The sequence below is a fragment of the Alosa sapidissima genome, chromosome 10 (genome assembly GCF_018492685.1).
Source record: "Alosa sapidissima isolate fAloSap1 chromosome 10, fAloSap1.pri, whole genome shotgun sequence".
Classification (NCBI taxonomy): Eukaryota; Metazoa; Chordata; class Actinopteri; order Clupeiformes; family Clupeidae; genus Alosa; species Alosa sapidissima.
The window spans coordinates 15,108,880-15,131,545 of record NC_055966.1 but is presented as its reverse complement, the minus strand read 5'-3'; the positions used below and the strand labels follow the sequence as shown (position 1 = coordinate 15,131,545).

The 22,666-nt window shown below is 43.8% G+C and overlaps 1 protein-coding gene across 1 annotated transcript in view; it reads right to left on the bottom strand.

Annotated features, from left to right (window-relative positions):
* grik2 (glutamate receptor, ionotropic, kainate 2) overlaps window positions 1-17,060 on the bottom strand; it is a 169,963-nt gene extending 152,903 nt beyond the window's left edge. Inside the window, 1 exon segment of the mRNA XM_042107244.1 lies at window positions 16,527-17,060. Coding sequence (XP_041963178.1) covers window positions 16,527-16,644 — 118 coding nt within the window. The 5' untranslated portion in view covers window positions 16,645-17,060.
* Between the last annotated feature and the right edge of the window lie 5,606 nt (window positions 17,061-22,666).

The following is a 22,666-nucleotide window of genomic DNA, read 5'->3' as shown; positions in this document are numbered from 1 at the left end:
AGCCTCCATGCACACACTGAATGTACATTTAGCCAACAAGCCAGGAATGGAGTACAAACACTCAAACACTCGTACACTCCCTCACACACTCGTGTGCACACACACACACACACACACACACACACACACACACACACACACACACAAGTGCGCACGCACGAGCACACACACACACAAGTGCGCACACACACACACACACACACACACACACACACACATAATATAATAAATCCCCTTGTGCTTGTTGTGTCCATACTGGGGGTCTCTGTTTAAACAGCAGCAGCAGCAGTGGCAGTAGAGGCAGCAGGTGAGGTGGAGGTGGGGGAGGTGGTGGTGAGGGGCTCCTCCTCATCAGCGGAGGCGGCGCAGAGCCCTAACGATTTCATTTAGCAGGGCAGGAAACGGCCTCCGCCAAACACACTCTGCCTCCGCACCGCTATTGATCAGCCTTTATCAGCTGATAAGCAAGCCGAGGGCCTCGGAGAGAGGAGACGAGAGGCGTAAAATGGGGGGAAATGAAGAGGGAATTAAAAAGCTCCCCACGCTTTAAAAAGGAGAAGGGGCAACCGAGTCCGCCACGCAATCATGGGGAAATTCACACACTAACACGTGTGTGTCGATAAAGAGGGGCACAGACATACGCATGTGCACACATGCTGCTCTCTCACACACACACACACACACACACACACACACACACACACACACACACACACACACACACACACACACACACACACACACACACGGACAGGTAAACACACACCAACACGACCCAACACACTTTCACACACCAAACATGCTACATGATGTCAGTTTAAAATATATGAAGTCATCATGTATCTATCTAATTAGTGGAATTAGCCATGTTGGGAGTGCACAGGCTTGTAAAATCTTTACAGCCCAGCTGTTTGTTGTGGCAATCAATGCACAAGAGTGTGTTTCCCCGCACAACTACGGAGGCTAGCTTTGAACTAACATGGAATGATGCATTGTTCAACTAACCACTTAACTTAACGACAGTGTTAGTGAATGTTCATTTGAAAGATGGTTTTGGGAAATAAAACACCTGTCGCTTAACAATGCATGGTAGGTGGTAGGTGTGTATCTCCATAGTTCCAACCATGTAAACATACTCCTTGATCATGTAATGGTCCCCTTCCCAACGGACCACTTTCCAAGCCTACATCTGAAGAGACACAGAGGCTGTGGACTAGGGAGCTGCATAATGTAACTCCATCCTCCTTTGAGAGTTCTACCACAGGCCTTTTTACAACCACCGTCTGCATAGACCCACTGAGTCAGATTACTTGTGGTCACTGCACGCAGATAAAACAAACTGATACTGCAAATTGATGTAATATCTATCCCAGCAGTAAGCAGTTCCTGCAAAGCTAAATGCCACAGCTTTTCTACAACAATTTACTGTAATATGGCTGTATTTTCTTAACCCCTACAGTATGTAACCCCACCCCCCCCCCCACCCACCACCCACCACAATATAAAATGCAGCATTTGCTCTACAGCGACTGAATGGGTGGGGGATCAACGTCATCTCTGAGTAGAGGGGAAAAGTCATCAGCATATAAGCCAACGCTCCACCACTGGGAACATCAGATGCCATATCGAACACTAAACACCGGCCTAAATGGCATGGAATTTTAATATGACATTTTAGAATTGAATGTGGCATATAAGAAGAAGAGAGAAAGGGAGGGAGAAAGAGATTGAACGATACAGAGAAAGAAAAAAAAAGACCTCTGCAATGAGCTGATGGAAGTAGATGGCTTTGGAGAGGCCCACTTGGCTCCATTCTCCAGTTGCTTTGTGTTCGCTATCGATTCTCAGAGAAGATTATTATTCAGGTTTCTTAAACGGGGCGGGGGGGGGTATGAGCTGAGTGGGGAGTGTTGGTGTTCCTGTGGTAGGATATAGGCCAAGTTCTGCCGTTGCCTCCAGCACAATCACTCTAATTCATAACCCAGCAAATGAGTTATTGACTGGGAGATGACGAGGGCTTGAGATTCCCATCTAGTCCACAAACAGCCGGTCCTGTGTGTGTGTGTGTGTGTGTGGTGTGTGTGTGGTGTGTGTGTGTGTGTGGTGTGTGTGTGTGTGTGGTGTGTGTGTGTGTGTGTGTTTATCCCCGGCCATGAAATGACAAGCTAAAATCCTACCCACCTCAGCACTCACCCTGAAACCAACCAACTGCCCCAATGCAGCCTCCCTGGCCTCATGAAGCAAGCAAACATCAACACGTTAGGCCTACATGGTAGGAACGATAAAAAAATATGATCAATACATGCAATAGAATGGAAGAGAAATCAATAGACTATGATGGACTGTATATAAGCTTATCCTACAGAATGAGGGTAAGCAAAGCCAGTTGTGGAGGCACAGGCATCATAAAATAAATATATAGTACATATCTGACAATGGCAGTTGCGTGATTTTCTGCAGTTATTTGCATTCTGCAACACTGTAATGCCCATGGTGACTGCTCTAAAAACTACCGACAGTCAGTTTACCACACTTACAAATCTCTCCATAGTTACACAGCCACACTCATCATCAGTCCTCGTCATGATAGTGGTTTTTAAACGCACTCAATGCGCCCACATAAGGAGCCTAATCAAATTAGCACAGCGGACGTAATAATCATCTGTGTATATATTCTCTCCCACCTTACAGCAGGTATTCTGCTTCCCGTAGGTGAAGGACTGAATGAAGAGCAGGGGACTGAAAGCATGCCTTGAGACACAATTATCTATTTGTGACATACAAACCATTAGATATATCTTTAGAATCGCCTTTGGAAACAAGCTCTGTAACAGAAAAATGGATGTGTCATCCACACTTAAAGAGAGCGGGTCAAGTCGGAGGGGGGGATCGTATAACTAATTACAAGTGGATATATCCCCATCTTCTGTCATTCGGCCAGTGAGGAAGCCCGACGCCCGCGCCGCAGCCTTTAAAAAACCAGTGAAGAAGACTTCAGATAATCACCGCGTGAAGCTCGTTAATGGGCCCATGCATGACGGAATTACAGGCCTTTGAAAAATGTGCGGTCCTTAACATGCAGCTGTGAGGACGCTGTGTCTTAAAACCATACTTATCAGAAGCCTGCCTTCCCTTCGCATCCGGGGTCTCCCGTGGCTACAGCGCTAATTATTTCCTCTTTCTCCAAAATCATTTTAAGCGACACATATATTCTTAGCTGTGCTATAGACTCGCCAATGAAGAGATAGTTTTTATATTTCTATAAGCTAGTTCTGACTGTAATATCAATATTTTAAGCAGCTTAGCCCCGCTTTTAATATATTTACTGGGAAATGACAGGCAGCAGGCACACTGTAATATCCTCTAAACTGGACACAATCTAATAGCCTCCTAACTGGACACAATATAATAGCCTCCTATCTGGACACACTGTAATAGCCTCCTAACTGGACACAATATAATAGCCTCCTAACTGGACACACTGTAATGGCCTCCAAACTGGACACAATCTAATAGCCTCCAAACTGGACACACTATAGTCCCCAAACTGGACACACTATACATGTAGTCCCCAAACTGGACACACTATAGTCCCCAAACTGGACACAGTGTAATAGTCCCCAAACTGGACACAGTGTAATAGTCCCCAAACTGGACACAGTGCAATAGCCTCCAAACTGGACCAAATGTAATAGTCCCCAAACTGCCAGTCCTCAACACTACTTGATTGAGACTTGGAGTCCCAACTAACAGAGTAGCTAGCAAGTGGAAACATCAAGACCAATCAGTCTGAATATTGCTTCTGAAAAGTTGAAGTTCTTTTTCTCACAGTAAAAGTGATGGTATGATGAATTCAAACAGAGAGTTGTCGGGAGACTGTTATTGATCAACTGCAGATATGAAGTCTCAAATGACTACAAACATTCTCTGATGAAGAAAGTCAGGGAAATGTGGCTCTCTAATAAACTTTTATCAGCTGTGAAGTTAGTGGAGCATCTCAGCCTGTGCCAGAAAAAGAGAGAGAGAGGGAGGACAAGTAAGCGACAGAGAGAAGGAGAGCAAGAGTCAGAGAGAATGAGAGAGCCATATTGGAGTGCATTAATATATTATCCTTGCGTCCAGTAAAAGAAAATGCAACAGCAAGGTCGAGTTGGGGAGAGCCAAACCAGAAAGTGGAGCAGGGAGAAATGACTGGGACAAGGTCACACACACACACACACACACGCACAAGTTGCAGCCAAATCATATATGCAGAGCACACCTAATTACATTCGACATCTGAGCCACCATGTCCTAGGATGACAGTCCTCTGAATCCTGTTGAGATCTTGTACCAGCATGTTCTCTTCTGAGACCCCATGGTGTGTCTGTGTGCTGATGGAAAGTAGCTTTCTCTCGGTGACCCTGTGCTACACCTGAGCTTGTTTCAGACTGATGGAGGATTTTAAAAGCAAGGCCTGGTGCCAGGAGCACACACACACTGAGAGAGAGAGAGAGAGAGAGAGAGAAAGAGAAAAGGGAAGAGAGAGAAAGAGAAAGAGAAAAGGGAAGAGAGAGAAAGAGAGAGAGAGAGAAAGAGAGAGAGAGAAAGAGAGAGAAAGGGAAGGACATGGCTCAGTGTCAGCATGCTATGTGTGTGTCTCTTCTAAACCAGCCAGACAGCAAACAAACACATCTCAGATGCGACCTTGTGACCTTCTTCAGCTTTGAACAGCCAAGCAACCTCGTGAGCCTCATTCAAGGGTCTACTGATGGTTTGCCGCTAACCTGCTGTGGATGAGCAGCTTGCAGTGTTGCTATGACACACCACTTTTAATGTAAGAAATCTCATTTAACACAAAGAAAGATTTCTTGTGCAAAACACTGAAAAAAGCAAATCATATTATAAGTAAGGGATAATGTATAGAACGCCGGTCATTACTGGGAAAATAAGTCCCGACAGGGCGAACCGGACCCCGACGCGCAGCGGAGGGGTCTTGTTCCGCCCTGAAGGGAGTTATTTTCACAGTAATGACCGGCGTTCTATACATTATCCCGCTTATTATACGGCTACTTGCTAAAACGAAATAATAAACTCCCCACGATATGACTTTAGCCTACATAACCTAGCCTATTTGTTACCGTTCACCGTGGCATTTGCTGAGAAACAAATAGTTCCCAACACACGCTGCTGAACTTGAATCAAACATTCTTTAGAACACAGCTGATCAACCGTCTGCTTTCACGTTTGAATGAAGTTCCAGTCCTTGCGTAGTGATATGAAAGACATTAATCAGAAGCACAAAACCCGTTGCCATTGACAGCGGTCATTAAATGCTTTGCCGGTGATTTATGTAGATTTAACATAGGCCCGAACGTTGGGAAGGCCCATTCATGTGAATGGAACGTTCTGCAGCACTCTGAAGAGCCGTGTAATAATCTCATTTAACTCCTCAAAGCTAATACTGGTCACTCTGTCACTGTTCCCATTCCAGGCTCTATAGACCCTTTCAACAATAAAAACAAAAACAATGCTTGAACGTTCTATTTGGTTCCAAAACTATTTCCTCTGCATTAAGATAACATATGGAATGTTAAAACTCTCTTGAAAGGGTCTATACGAGAATTCACCATGACGTCACAATAACAATATACATTCTTCCGGGTGGCAAAAGCTGAAGCATTCTCCATTGGCACTACTAGTAAACAAACCCTTCCATGTAATTTGACCAGGGCAGAGCGATCAAGAAAACAGTGTCTCATGTAAAACAAGTCTCATTATTATGCAATGAGTCATACGTGTCTCTAGCCATGCTGCGTCCACTCTACCCCGTAGTTTGAACGAAGTGAAGTATCAGTCGAAATTAAAGGCGAATGATGAAAATGCTACGTGAGGTAAATTGCTTGGGGAACCCACCAACCCACCATCGGCCGTAGCCTAGGTCTAATACATTTCAACAGGTAAGTTAATTCAAAATCAGACGTGGTGGAAATTCAGACATAGTTAAGACTGAGAGACTGGCCGGTTGCACAAAACACCTTGTTCAGGTTCCCTTAAAATCTGATTTAAGGCCCCCTTAAAATAAAATCGGCTGCACAAACACATTTAAGTAGCCTATTCTACTTCGGTTTCCTTATCATTTTCCCTCAAGTATTTAAGGTTTTCTCCTTTTCTTATCTTAAGAAATTCCGTTGCACAAACGACCTTAGCAGCCTAAATAACCACAAGAGGTTCGGTTCGCCAGGCAAAACGTAAAAAAAAAATGTTTATTTTGGTGCCCTGATGACAGTCAGGATAATATTTAACTAGCTAGCTAGTATTGTTCAATTCATGTCTATATATGGCTTTACTGATGAATGGATAAATGTCACCGAAAATTATTAAGGTAAGATAAGATCATAAGCTTGGATTGCAGACTACGGCATAACTTTAGCAAGCTAGTTACAACTATGTCCGTTGAACGTAGCCTACCAGTTGAGTTATTCATTGCTAAAATTAGATATTGATAGGCCTACAGTAGGTGCATTAATAACTATAGCTAACATCGTGAAATTAATTGTCACTGCCGTGTTTGGCTGTCATCCGTCAAACTGTGCTTTGTGCAAACGGCCCTAAGGAGATAGCAATAAATGAAATGCATAGTAGCCTAGGCTAGCCTACTATAGCCTAATGTGTAAATGAACCTCAGCCTGCCATTGAGTGGTTATTTTAGTGACTGTTGCTGTTTGACTTACAATCTGTTAGATGGTGTATTTCCCTGCTATCTAAATAAAAAGGCTATGATCGGGTTTTTGTTGCTCGGATCAGATACAGATGTAAGAAGTGGCTACTCCGCCACCAGGCAGTCTTGCCATCTTCTCTGCAGCATTACTTTTGACGACGCCCACTAGATTTAAACTTCACCCACAGGTTCCACTGGATATTTTTTTTTTCTTTCTGAAGGACATAGATAAAAACCCTACACTTTTTGCTGTATATCTGGCGGCACAACCCCAAACACAACACATTTTCGTTTTTGTTTCAACTTTGATCAACAACAATGTTTTAACTATGTAAGGTCAGTGGAAGCCGCTTGCGTTCTGCCACCCGGAAGGATCTTGGAGCCTATTGTTTACAAACATTCTGAAATGCCGTATAGAATGGATATTAATGCAGACTATTTTTCTGTGTTCATGAGCATGAAGATTATTCTTGGAAACACTGTCTCCCAACAATTATGCTGATGCTCACATAGGAATTACTACATACCGGTAATTCTTTCTGTAAATGTACACATTATGTTATAAATCAATTGAACGTACATGACTGTGTCATCTGGGCTATGGCATCATAGCCTCTTCCATCCCTACCATCGCTGGCCCACTGTGTCTGACCTATGATTGTCATGGACGATGACCTGGAAGTGTTAGCTTCTCCTCTCGATTTAACCTCATTTGCTAAGAGAGGATACCAGAGCATAAATGGAGATGAGGGATGATGTGCAGCTCTGTTCTGGACAATAAACAGCCTGCTGACTGAATCTGCACTTCACCAGAGCGTTTGAAAACGCCATATCTTCTCTCTTTTCTTCTTTCTAAATGAGAGGAATGTCAGAGCATAGATCATGATTTCACCCCCTCTCATCTCCTATTGATTCGCATAATGCAGTACTTCATGGCCTCCATACAAAGGCATTAATGTTGTGCACAGATTGATTTTCCAACATCATATTAATTTCCTGATCTTAAGGCTCAGCACATGTAAATGACCTCCTTTGCTGTGTTCACTATGTTCACTGTGATCGCTGTGTGCACTGTGGTCCAGCTACACACTGCAGTTAAGGGACTACAGGTGAATTAGCTTATTTGCCAACTCTGGCACATTTACATTTTGAGTGTAATTAAAATGTGTTCCTTTAATGGGATGTACCAGGCAGGATATGTCTAAGGGCCTGTCCACACGGAGACGCTTTTTAGGTTAAACGCAGAGGTTTTGCTTCGTCTTGGCCGAGCGTCCAAACGAATCCTGTAAACGCACTACCCGAAACCGCACTTTTCTGAAACCTGGTCCCAGAGTGGAGAAATCTGAAACCGTAGCCCGTTTGAGTTCGTTTAGACAGCGAAACCGCACATCCTGCTTGCGTATCGATGTGATGAATCACGGACTATTCTACAACCAAAGAAAGTAAAGGTGATTAGTAGGCCTACCTGCGTTAGCCAAATAAAGGACGGGACTGCACCCTTCACAAACCGTAAAATAAAGTTTATTAGTTTTACAGTTGGCTACAGTTGACAGTTCACCATCAGTCCACACAAACAATTCTGGTTTCCTTGCACTAGCCATTTCGCCGTAGCCTATTCTGTCTGTTTTTAAAGCGCACGTTTTGCAAGTTTTGGTGAATTTCTGTAAAGACACAGTGCCACCTATAGGTCTGGGGTATGAAGTAACGCGTTGAGTCGTGTTGAGATGGATCTGTTAGGACGCAAATATGCTTGATACGGTTCCAGGGAAGACGGAGGAACGTGTGGGTACGTGTGGACTAGGCCTAAGGTTACTCTCTCGCAAAGGGTGTCAAAAGAGGCCTGGGGTAGCCTATGGAAATGGCTACTTTGGAATGTTGGATTATTAAACCTCCCTTGCAATAAGAAATATTAACAGTATGAGCCCCCACTTTGAGTCACACCTCAAAGAATTACCTCTAAATACTGAAGGGCAAACATTTAATAATTACCATTAGCTTATTAACTGAATTGTAGATTACACCTGTATGTAAAAATGGTATCTGGTATCACACAAAAACACCACCTTAATAGCTTTACCTGTAAACGCTAGCATACTACTGTAAAACTAAATGTGCACAGTCATGAGGAAAACCCACAGACAGAGGTTATATTAAATGCCAAGGATGGCATTTATTTGACAAAACACGTAAATACATGTCAAGGTAATCCCACATACACATGACATAAAATTAAAAGAAAAATAACACCCGGGTGTAAAACACATTCACAGACAGTCTGGGGTACCCATTCGTTGGCGCGCGTGTTGGAGCTCGTAACAAATGAAATGTTGTTCTCCTACTCACGTAGCCGTTGATGGTGGACAGTAAGGTATGAGCTACACCAGGCGCGTAACTGAAGCGTTCCGTTCGCGATGCGTAAAATCCATTTTAGATGAATGGTCTATTTTTATCGAACGTACGCCCCACTGTCACGTCTGGTGTAGCTAGTTCCATTGATTATAATGGAAGCTAATTGTTGCAGCAGACGGAACGCTTCAGTTACGCGCCTGGTGTAGCTCAGCCCTAAGCCAGGTAGCGCCAGTAGGAAAGGCTAGCCCTAGCCTACCCAAAACGCTGCTTCCTCAAACACAAACACCTCCAAACAGAGGCACCGGTCTGAACGCTGTCCCTCCCCGTCGTCTTCCCTTCAATCCGGTTTACTTTACTGAAGTCGGGTTCACATTCAAGTTCCTCCTTCGCGATGGTGGGCGATCCACGTAGTAGCAGTGTAAAACGTTAGCTAGCGGAGAATCTGAACGTTCATAGCTAACGTTAGCTGCTAAACTTAACTCCCAAGTAAAATAAAACCCTATCCTCTTTAAAAAGAGGAATATGTCCAAAAACACTTCAAAGTAACTTTATAGAAAAACGGAGACCTATATATACAATATTTACACTTTCATTACTATCCAAATCCTTTCTACATATCTAAACTAATTAGCACCTTCTTAAATCACGTCTCCTCAGAACTGCAGGCTCTAACGTCGTCTCCCCCATGTCTCTAGCTCGTGACCCCATCAACAAGATATCAGTCGACAAAATAAAAGTCCCTTTTGAATCATTTGTGATAATGTTAATGTATCATAGACAGCATATAAAAGGTAAGTATTACACAGCACATAGAAGTAAATCACTGGTAAGTATTACATATTAAATATCTATTCTTAATGTATCTAATGTATATATTATATCTTAACACTGTAAGTAAAACCACAGGGGTGCTACATAAATAAATAAGCTAGTGCAGCAAGATCAACAGAAGTGCTGGCAGGGTGTGTAAGTGGGCTAAAACCCCATCACAAACGCACACACACACACACACATACACGCTCGCATACATACAGTACACACACACACACACACACACACACATACACACACCCCTTCCACCTCACTCTCCAGCTGAATGGAGCTGCTGTTGTTTGATGTTTGGATGCATTCGGTGGTGAGACACTTCTCTCGGGCGACACACTTGCATACCCTCAAACACACAAAAGGCTAATGTGCCCTGGTACAATGTGCTCTGTTCTCTCTGTGATATTACAAACGCCTCTTCTTCTTTCACAGGGGTTCCCTGTTGAGCTCTCTATCTTTCTAAAGCTACCATTCAGAGTGCAATGTGTTCCTCCAAATAACATGAGAAACACATACATATGTCACACACACACACACACACACACACACACACACACACACACACACAGGCACACACACCAAATACACAACTGAGTGCCCCTATCATGGGTAGTTCCCAGCCAGTGTGCAGCAAGGTCATAAGGTGTACTGTAATGCATAATGTGAAATGCTAAAGCAGCACTGCAGTCTGGATGGACTGAGACATACACAAATTCACCCTTAGATGCATACACACACATACACACACACAGGCATGTGATACTTAAGTCAGCACCACACAGGATGGACAGCGGTCAGAGATGGACAGACGGAACAAAGCTGACAGTGACCTGTGGCTTCCTCTGTCATTCTCAGTATTTCACCTCTGCTCTCCCTGTCTCTCTCCCTCTCTGTGCGTGTGTGTGTGTGTGTGTGTGTGTGTGTGTGTGTGTGTGTGTTCATTTGTGTGTGAGTGCACTGCACACATGTGTATACAGCAGAAATGAACAATTCAAATTCCTGTTATATTTTCCTGTGGTGTGATATAACACATGTTCCTCATCATTGCAAGATCCAAAGCTTTGGTTTCAAAGGTAAGTAACTCTCTTTTTGCATCTAGTAATTGATTAATGCATAATGGATGCTTCAATTCCATATTAGTTGAAGAAGCTGAGCTCCATACGCAACATGCAATATACTGGGTCACACATATAGCTCCCATTGGGAAGCTCATCCCAGTGAGTCTCACCAAGGCAGTGACAAAATCAGGCCAACCGAAGTACACAGAAGATGTGAAACATTAGCTTGTTATATAAAGATTGTTCCTCTTTTCACACCTAGTCATCTCTGCCTCTCTGATCCTCTTAGCTTTGTATTGTCTGTAAATAGCTTTCTCTGAACACAAATCCTCTTATTGACATGTCACGTAAAAAAGAGGGGGCGTGAGCATTGTACACTGTGCTGTGTGTTAGCAGACATATCACAGCAAAGCTCGTCACCCCACCACCAACCTATCCTCCTCCTCCCCAGACTGCACCTGACAGTGGGCCAGGTGTGGGCCTGATCTGTCCCACAGGAAGTAAAAAAAAAAAAGTCAAACAAATTGGTAGATGTAGTTTGTTTGCACGACCCATTTGCACAGAGAGAATGCAAACAATAAGGAGGCCCAGCATCCCCTGCACCCCCTGGCTATTCCTCAACGCTTGGCTCCATATGTTCTCCTCGTCAGGGGAATTGTTTTATTTTTATCGCTTGGTGAAGTGTGCGCATTGTGCTTTACAGGTTGGGGCTGCAGTGAAAATGTGCAAACACTTGGCATCACTATCTTGTGATCCTGTGCCTTGTGATGTGATAAATCAATAACAGGACCTGGTAGAGGCACTAACTAGGAAGGCATGCACTTGTTTGATAAGTTGTTGTTTATTGTTGTTTATTTTGTGATGAAGGACTTGATCCAAGCAAACGAATAGCATCAAAAGGACAGTGCTATTTGTTTGGCATCGTTGTTGAAGACATACAGTAGTTGTTTGGGTCTAACTCACTGAAAGCCATCCAATGGCTTTACAAAGAATGTTTGTACATTGTCAGTCTGTGTATAGTGCAGAGCCGTGGGGAGCCATGCATTTGTCGGAATGTCACAGTCCTGCCTCGACAGAGTCCAGTCCGGCTTCTTGTGAAGCCCATGTTACAAGTCACAAGGTCCCTATAAACAAACCATAAAATCCACTCATAATCGCCCACCAATAAATGGGCTTTATGCCTTTAATGATAGGACAGTGGAGACTGAGAGGAAGCGAATGGGAGAGAAAGCAGGGGTGGGATCCGGAAAGGACCATGGGGCAGGAATCGAACCTGGGTCGCCGGCGTACAGTGCAGGTGCCCCAGCCAGTTGCGCCACAACTGGGGCCCGACATTTTCTTTTGACAGAGTGCAGTGGGGATGGAGGGCGGGGGTGGTGTACTGATGGATATGATATCTTTAGGAAATTGAAAACAATCAGCCATATCGCTAATAGCAGAGCCAGTCTGTCTCGGTTGGTGAACACCGGTATCTAAGTACCAGCGACTGTGTGTGTGTGTGTGTGTGTGTGTGTGTGTGTGCGTGCGTGCGTGCGTGCGTGCGTGCGTGCGTGCGTGCGTGCGTGCGTGCGTGTGTGTGTGTGTGTGTGCAGGGAAGAGAAGGGATGTCTGCTAGCCAGCTGTTGTCACATCCAGCTTGTCCTGCACCCAATGAAACAGAATGTGATGACATGCACAAAATCTCCCTCCCCTCAGCCTCCTCCAGGCCTATAAAAAAGGCGAGGGGGGGGGGGGGGGGGGGGGTCCTGCTATTCCCTTGATGGAGGAGACAGCAGGTTATGGACACCACTTATCCATCTACTCTGAATGGGAAAGACTGAGTAGTCGCCAGGGAGGACCACGCTTACCCAAAGCCACAGGGGAGCCGGCACACACTGGGGCCGCTCATAGCCCAGCTCAGTGCTCTGGGCACGGCACACTGAAAGCCACAATGTGGGTCACACACACACCTCCCTTGGTGCATATGGACACACACAATCTGCAGCCACACACACACACACACACACACATGCACACACACATGCACATGCACATGCACTCATACACATACACACGCACAGACACACACACACACACACACACACACACACACACACACATATCAGTCTGCAGACACACGCAGACACACACACGCACACGCACATGCACACGCACTCATACACATACACATGCACACACATTCTATTTGTGGTGGTTGGTGGGGGGGGTAGATAGTAGTTGAACAAATTTGCGCAACGTGGTTATGATTTAGCTAGTCATCTTCTATGCCAACAATAATGTTTAATTTAAATGTGCATGCAGGTTTGTTGAGGGACAGAGACACAAGGAGAGGCTGCACAAAGGTGCACATAGCTCTACAATGATAGGATTTCAACCAATTTAAGTAGTACAACATAGAAAATCATTGTGTGGTGGTCAATGTTGAGTGGTGGGTCGCCACAAATAAGTCAATGTATGGGAAACACTGCATATATACACACACACACACACACACACACACACACACACACAAACACACACACACACACACACACACACACACACACACTCATATACATTACATACTATTTTCATTCAGATGCACTCAACCATACACACTTTACAGAGAAGCACACACACAGAACTGGATATAAAATAATCATACGTACACTCTCTCTGCCAAAACCACTTATTTACACAAAAGATTCAACTAACTGTGTGGCAATGATGATGATACGATTGAGAGGAAGAAGCCCGCCAGCTATCAGTCGGATATATTACTACGGGCAGAGACATTACTGTGTATGGCTACTAAAATAAAAATACAGTCACAGAAAGTTATCACAGAATGTACCAAGGGGCCTTGTGGGATTAAGAGCCCGAGAAGGTGAAGGGCTTTTTTCTTGTAACCTGAGGCAGGGATTTCAGCAACCAAGGCGGGCGGAGGTACTGGTCCTCCTGGGGGCTACTGATCCTCCTGGGGCAGCTGGGAAATGTCTGCAATGTGCCTCCAGGTTCTGTATGTCCATGAGGACCACACAATTACAGTACAACATTCGGACTGTCTAATCCCACACATTTGCCATAGCTTTCACGGTGTAAATCTGTCCAATGCCAAATAATTAAAGTGGACATCCCATCTACATATATACTTATGAGAGAGAGAGAGAGAGAGAGAGAGAGAGAGAGATTCGTTCATTATTAGAAATCAGTGAGGCAAGTCTACCCATGGCTTTTTTATGCCAGGTCTTCATAGGACTCTCGCCCTAAAAGTGTCATCATTACAGACATAGTCTCAGACACAGTATCTTTACATGTCTAATTTGAGTTAGGCTACCTTTTATCTATAGTAGCTTATCATAGCAACTAGAATGTCAATGTCCCCTTACAGAAAGAGCAATGCATTAGGGGCTCTAGAGGTAAACTGCCATAAAACATAAAATGGTGGTGTTATAACAAAATTACCCTGGTGTCATGTCAAAATGATCCTGTATGTGACATAGGGGAGCGGCCCTATGTACCCACAGCCTAACCCTAACCCTAGGAACATAGGGCTGTGGGAACATAGGGCCTAAATTTCAGTGGAAAAAAAATCTTAGAAATGTGGGAACATAAGCCTGACATATTATAAATTGAGCTGACATGCATTTGATCTCCCCATCGGTGTTAGGTCTCCATTGTGTGTTATTATAGAGTAGCCTGCTGCTGTTTCCTGAATTCCATGTCAAGCTTCGGTGCAACTGAACGGAACAGTGGAGGCGTGAAAACACACCGCGAGGGCTATGGCAAGAAAGAACTTTCTTTCTGACCAAATCAAAACGGAAGAAAGACTGCGGGAATTGGCCACACAGCTGATCGCCCTGTCCCATTGTCGTAAGCATGCTTGTAAACACCATGGATAACACCAGCCCTCCGTTTAGTCCTCTCAAACTGACAGGTGAAGTTTCATTCCCATTTCGCGATTTGAATGAATATACTCAGTTTAGTCAATCTAAATTGTATTTCTTTGAATATATCACACACTGTGGTAGTGAGTGTGTTTAACAAGTGATGCTTAAGCTTCAAAGAGTTTATTGTACATTATGTAATATCCGCAAGCCTGGAGAGACACAGTAGGTAGGATATTTGGAATACTCAGTGGCGGAATATGCCTAGTTTTTCGATTAGCCTATTTAAAAGCAGATTCGGTTCAGATTCGGCAAAAAGTAAATTGGGCCTAAGAGCATATTCAAATGGATTCAAAATGGCAAATGAATAACCTAGGCCTGGCTTAATTCGATGTCGCGCTGACCTGCCTAGGCCAAACAGCAAACCTCGCTCGTTGCCATAGTGGCAGGAGGCGGCGCGTAGATGGGGCCTGCGTTTTAAATAGAAGCCTTTGGCTAAACGGAGCATGGGTGCCAAGCATTCGACGAGAACAGAATGTTTTCGAGCTCAGCAACATGGAATGAGTGTAAAACGCGCGACAGAGTGACTGTGGTACGGGGACTGTGGATTGAAGTTTGTAACGCTTGAAAACAGCATAGCCAAATGGCAACATGCGTAAACTGCTGAATGATCAGCATTTATGAGCACCTATGTGATACGTGACAGTGCAGTGCCAGACCTACATATCCCCAAGAGCCTCTTGAGCTTAGTGTTTCAGCAAAGTTTAGACACGAGCACTGCACGCAGGACCACGCACGGCTTTTCTTCCCGGGAGCGCATCTTCCGCTTTTAAAGTGAATACCAGTGCGCTGAAATAGAACAAAGCATTCCTTGAAATGGTTGCTAATAGCAACGTGCAAAGTGCCAGCACCGGGAAGCAAATACTGAAAGAGTTTAAGTATCCGTTATCTTTCTGGCTAAACGTGCGATTAAAGCTCCACTTCTACCATAGGACTACACCCCTACACACTCCCTATGGCCCCGGAAAGGAGAACAATATCTGAAGCGGAGCTCCTGGCAGAGATCACATCACATCTTTGATTCACTGAAACATTGTTTCTCTCTCTCTCTCTCTCTCTCTCTCTCTCTCTCTCTCAGTCAGAGAGGAGTATATAGAAAGAGAAATTTAACAGGTTCATCCCTCTCTGTCTCTCACACACATCTTACACACACACACACACACACCTCAATTTCTCTTTCTCTCTCTTGCACACACACACACACACACACACAGTCACAAACACACAACTAACCTGCATGTTTGATATTCGCGTTAAAAGATGGATTAGGCTTAATATTAGGCTACCATCAAGAATTTCGAATGAAAAAATGAATGGTATCTACAACCACAGTTTTATCAAGTTACTCAAAGTTTTCCCTCTCATAAATTCTTGAGAGATGTACAGCATGCCTCATCGGCAAAGGAAAATTGTAAAATAGGCTAGACTACATCAGAAAGAAGAGTGTATGGGGAAACTGGACTACAAGAAGCCTCGAAATTTGCATTTACAGAGAGGGAAACACAACCGGCAGTAATCGAAAGCAGCAACACGTTCCAGGAGAAGTGAAAACAAAACTACCAAGGTGTCGGGAATAAGGTCACAGAGTTGCAAAGAAGTTAGGGAGGTAAGCGGTTAAACATTTCAGTGACCAGCAACACATACTAGTGATATGAAATGGTGTCTTACCAAATCTTAGAACATGTGGCATCCCGCGTGAATATCCCACATATAATAATAGCAGCAGAAGAAGCCTGACGGTGCACCTGAATCTCGCTTGAGTTATCAGTGGGGAGGTAATCTTCATGATGTCTGAGATGCACACAAATGTTATTCCCTGGATCGTTATATTCCCCCGAAATTCTTCTTTTTGACGTAAAGCAGGGTGACGGCCCACGCACAGGATCACGGCATGGTCAGACGGAGAGAGGGCATTCACTCCCCGGATCCATTAGCAAGCTCTTCGTGTCCGTCTTACTGCGCCAAGAAACAACCTTCCTCAGCGAGCGGGGCATCCATGTTAGACTTAGGAACTCCGAGAGGAATCCATTCGCGGGCGTGCTGAAAGAAAGAGAAAGGAGCGCAGGGCAGATTGAGTATCCAAAACAGGTATCGTTTCAGGGACAGTCTGATCGCACAAGGGCGCAAAACATTCAGTCCGGCTCGACTGTCTATGCTAGCTTTCTACTGCACTGCTACAGCGCATCTGACGTCGAGCCAAGATCAGTGTGAGAGCGGGAGACGGAGCGGCAGTGAGCAAACATTGGGCATACCACGCTGGTGCTGCTGACCACAAGATGCTTCAGATCCATATCTGACACTAAAACACACATCTTTGCCGAAGTGTCGCTGGTTGCCACCAAATGCCCCTTTATTTGCAGAATGTCTTAAAATCACAGTTCCGGGAATAGTGGCGTGTTGTGGCGAGCTGTAAAATCAATCTATGCATTTTAAGAGATTGTCAGTGAGGGTCAGGACATATTTGCCTCCGTGAAGTGTAGTTGGCATGTGTGTCAATTGTGTCCTCAGATGTCCAGTTTGTAGGGCACTGCTTTTGAAATAAAGGAGCCATTGGAAATCGCATATCCCGACTCACGGCCCCTGAATATTGTTTCTGTTAAATCATAGTTTAATGATTCCTGTCAGCATATTTTCAAAGAACAAATAATGTTTTGTCGAAAATTATTTCTACCATAACCGAGACAGACTTTTTATGCGTATTTGCCATGCTTAACACACTGCTAGCCTAAATGTCCCGATCAAATAAAATTTCAAATAGTCACGATCTAGCCTATATCAAACTGGTAACATCTAGGCCTATGCTATTTTTAGAGTGACAAGATGCCTGTCTGATGATGCCAGATTATGTTATAGGCCTACAAATTACACTGAATTTGCTTAAACGTTTAAAGGGGCACATGTTGGTAGGGTATTGTTTTAATTATTTATTCTGAACTTTCGCAGTGCGTGACTCATTCCTTACTCTGCTGTTTATTAATGCCCCTTGAGTGTTGAGGTAGGCTACATTCTTACATTATTGACATAAACTAGGCTACGCTACTTAATTTAAGAGTCCGAGAGTGATTTCACTCTTGAGAAAGTGACACAGACACTGGTTAAGTTTATTAAGGGCCCAGTGAAAAATGTTAGGCTAACAGCGTCCTTTTTTGACGTGTAATTTATGGACAAGTGAATATTATTGTCAAAGGCTGTTGCGGCCCCTGTTCGAGCTCTTTAAAAGCTAGTATCTCTGAAATATAGAGACAGAGGTGCTAATGCAGTCGGGAATATTATAGTTGCACATTTTGTTAATTAACAGACAGAGAAATCCGAGTCTACGTTCAACCTGTATGACGGATACTCAAAATAATGGGTGGAGAACTACATTTCAGAACCATGGACAGCGAACAGTGACCTCACAGGCGAGCGAGCGCTGTGCCTTAAGAAACAGGTACTATCTAGTAGCCTAATATTTTGTTCTTCATTGCAGTGTGCTGTCTATGAATTGCTGTCTCTAATTTCTGAAATCAAACACTAAAAATATATCATATATATGCGCCCATAGTCGTCATCTTACAGAGGGACCAGGCAGACTTGGCAGTACTATTTAGACGCTCAATGACGTCGAACAAGTCAATTCAATCAACATGACTGAGAGGGAAAACAATAATAAAAGCTATAATCTATACATCACGTATTGTCTTCCCTCAGTCTGTCAGTGATTGATATTCCGTTGTAGTCTAATGGTCTTCATTTAGTGAGACGGAAAGATATACGCTATCTCTGTTAGTTGTCCTGTGAGTCTGACCAAATTAGAATCTCGATATTAACACTCCAATTGTGCGGTCTTAATCGTATTATGGCCTTTTCCCCCGCCGTTGGTCATCTCAACTCCTGTAACAAACGAATGTGCAAAGAGAGAGAGGATGTTGATTGAACTAATTGAAATACTTTCAAACTGCAGTCTACAAGGCAGTATCATCGTCGTGTGCATTAAATTCGAAGTTGTGTAGACTTATTGCTCGGATATTGCTCAAAGTTCTTTTTTTCACGCGACTATTTCATTTTAAGCTGATAAAGGTTTGTCGTAATTTCACACAGTAAATAGCTATTACTAATAGGAGATCAGGATAGGTATAATGGAAGTGCCATAGCCTACTACGGTTAATTCCCTTTAACAAGTCTCCTACTATTGATTTCAGTTATCGGGCATTTTGCTGCAAAACACATAGGCTACCGTGAGAAACATTGCGTGCGAAACATATCATGAATAAACTTTTTTTTTTAAACTCAATTGGCATGCGCTTAGGATGCCCCCTCTAGTTCAGAGAGAGTATATGGAAAAACGAGCGGAGCCTGGTGAGTGGGTTGTCATGGTTCCTCGTAGTTTAAAAAGCATAGGGGCAGAGTTTTGGACCTATACAGTCGCCAAAAACAGTATCAACCAGTTGAAAGACGAATTTGATTTCCATGGTTGATGAGGGGCGTGTAATAACGGTCGTCGTGGGCATTCCTACTCGGCTACACCATCTGATCGTAAACTTGACAAAGAGTCGCGAGTGCGCCCTTATAGCCTTTGCTTATCATTTCGGCAATTTGCGTAGATGAACGGGTGCACTTTCTCGTCTTCTATAGGCACTGTCTGGGTCACTCACAAAGCCGATCACGTAATCTCTCTCGGATACAATATGTGTTGATAGACATCAAAGGGCACAGTAATATCTTTGTAACGCCACATCTTCACAAATGTAAAATGCTCTGTTTGCAGAGAACGTCGGCAAGGACTACCGCAAGCTATTTCTCTCAGGTGCTGAGTGTGGAGTTAGACATTTAATTTGGCCCATCATCTTACCGGAACGGAAGATGCCAAAAGATAATTGGCAGGAAACTAAATATGTAATATATATATTTTTTACCAATACACGATGTGCAGAGATCCTCTGCTTAACTCAAAGTAGCCTACTCTACAGCACACTATGATGCTATACCCGTACTTCTGTCCATAAAAAAAGCGGAGAAAGAAATCCAACCAAGCTTCCGTGCCTTAAAAGCACGGCAAACTAATTAAATAACAAACTGTCGAGAGAAGCTCTCAATGAACATAAATGCCCTTACCTTCGACAAGCAAAGGCAGAATAAGATGGTAACTGTCACGACAGCCGTAGAAAGTACCTAGTTCATTTGTTCCGATAGCGCAGCCGATTCGGTTCCCTCAGACTCTCGTCTTAGAGCGCTCTGGACACGGTGAAGACACGCCTCCTGTCGGACAAAAAAACGTACTGCTTAAAGCAACAGGGGACAGGCGACGGGGAGATCTCTAGAGCGCACGATGAAAGGTGGACTGATGTTACACACAAGCTCCCCTTCGTGAAGAAGGTGCATTCATTGATCTGTACCACTGTGACACTTTGTAGTTAAATCACGCGAATCTTTTGATGTACTATAATTAGGCTAGTAACATCGGTTATGGGAGACAGTAGCAGCGCATCAAAATCCAAGGTATGTTTCCAATCCAATGCGCAATTGTTGACACGATTCCTCGTAAGTCAATGGGTATGATATATGAGAAGAAATGCCAAGATAAATGCCAGGTTTTGTTTACATTTGTATGCGCTGCTCATTGTTTGACAGCTAGTGTTAGAAAGACACTTCACTGTAGCTGGGAGCCAGGTGACACGGGCCATGGGGCACACACATTTTATGCGATTTAGGAAAATGAAAAGAATCTTTGATTCGACCCCCACACCTCTCCACTGCATGAAGAGTTGGATTGTGAGAGGCTAAAGAAGTGAAAGCAGGCACTGTGATCCTTAAATCAGCCTCAGAAGGAGCGGTGCCTCATCTCTCTCTCTCTCTCTCTCTCTCTCTCTCTCTAATTACATCCAGTCTTGCATATCAGAGAGGAAATTAATTATTTACCTAATCTGCCTGAAGAAGTATGGCACACAACCTGCAAGACACACATGCAGCACAATACAGAAACAGACAAAAACAATCAGGCAACCACAAAATGTGCACTTCAAGCTCCTCTAATAATGCACAAGCCAAATGCCTGATCAACTGGTCCCAAGGAAAATAGTTCAATAATACTGGTGAGCTCAAGTGGCACTCACATGGTATGTTTCAGTAAATAAATCTATACATGGCAACCAGAAAATAACCTTGCCTAGGCAGACGTATGCTTCAGGAATGCAGGCAGACTTTGGTTATATATCTGAAATACGTTGATGCTCTGCTCCATTAGTTAACTAAAGAAGGAGAGCCTGCTGATAGCAATTTGGAAAATAATGATGTGTGTCCTCTTGCTAATGGATACAAGTGACCAGTAATGGAGACATCGCTTTCTCTCTCCTCTCACTGTCATCCTCTTCACTCACATACTCACTCTCACTCAATCAATCAATCAATCAATCAATCAATCGTGTAGGCCTACTCACTCATTCACCTACCAATCTCTTCCTCAGAACTGTTTTGACATTTTCACTTCTCTCCATCCACAAGTGACCTCAGCATATGTGTACCTAGTTAGAACTCCAGGCATTGCACTGTATTCCCACCAGTCAATCTGTTCATACACATGAGCAAGATTCTGTGTGTCAAGTCAAGTCAAGTTTATTTATATAGCGCATTTCATACACAGGTCATTCAATGTGCTTTACATAAACAAAAGCAAACAGTAATAGCAAATAAAAGCATAAAAGGCCAATAGTGAAAGAATAGTTTAAAAGGTAAAGATCATAATAATAATTAAAAATATATATATATTTTGTGTGTGTGTGTGTGCATTACAACCCCCCCCCACCCTCCCTCAATCTGGGAGTCTTCTGCAGGACATCATTCTGCCCATTAAGACCACCAGGAGCCATGTCGTGCTCTGTGTTGCCTCTCCTATTAGGGCCCTCATTGCACTGCTCCGCACTGAAAGCAGGACAGCTTTAAAGTGCTGCTTTCATTTGGAGGCCCCAAGCAGCAGAAATCTCTAATGAGCAGCACAGTCTGCATCTCGCATTGTCCGAAAAGGAGAAGAGAGGGGAGGGGGCACACTTTAACAGACCCTCCTATTGACCTCTCACCTCCTCTAGGATACATCTCACTTTATCATTGCCATGGAGACTTGGAGTAGTAAACAGTACAGGATATGTGTCATGCCGTTGCCATATGGACTGCCTTCCCTGGTGGACAGCAAGTGGCTCGCTCAGCACATTTAAAATGCAAATACCAAATGTGCGATACTCACATAGGCCCATGCACCTGTCAGAAACACTAATTAGAGTGACTAGCCAAATCTAGGTGAAACATTACTGTAATACCACATAAACAGGTTTTAGGTTTCATAAGTGGATTGATAGCTTGGCAAAACACTTTTTAAACAATGAAGTGTGTATATTAAATTAATGAAATTGTTTATTTGACTTTACTGGTCTCCTTCACTTGCCTGCCTGCCCCCCATATGGAGTAGATGAAGTTGAACACCTGTCATTCATAAGAGCAGAAAGAAAAGGAGATTTAAGTATTCAAAGGGGCCGAGACCTCGAAAGCGTACGAATGGAATTGGCACTTCTGTTGCCTCACAGTGGTGTTGACGTCAAAGTGCACTCAAATGTTCAGGTGCATTTAATGGGGACCCAAGACACCATTTTTCTTCCACCATCAACTCTTTCCCTTTGTGTGTGCCTGATGTTGTGCAACTGCTCGCTTGCAGGCAGAAATGCTTGGCAGGATGGAAGGTGGCTTGTTAAAGTGAACGATTTTGTAGTCTTATCCCCTCAGGTCCAGCGGAGACCTACAGGAGATCTTTTTGTCAGTCGGAAAGCTTGACAAGATGGAGG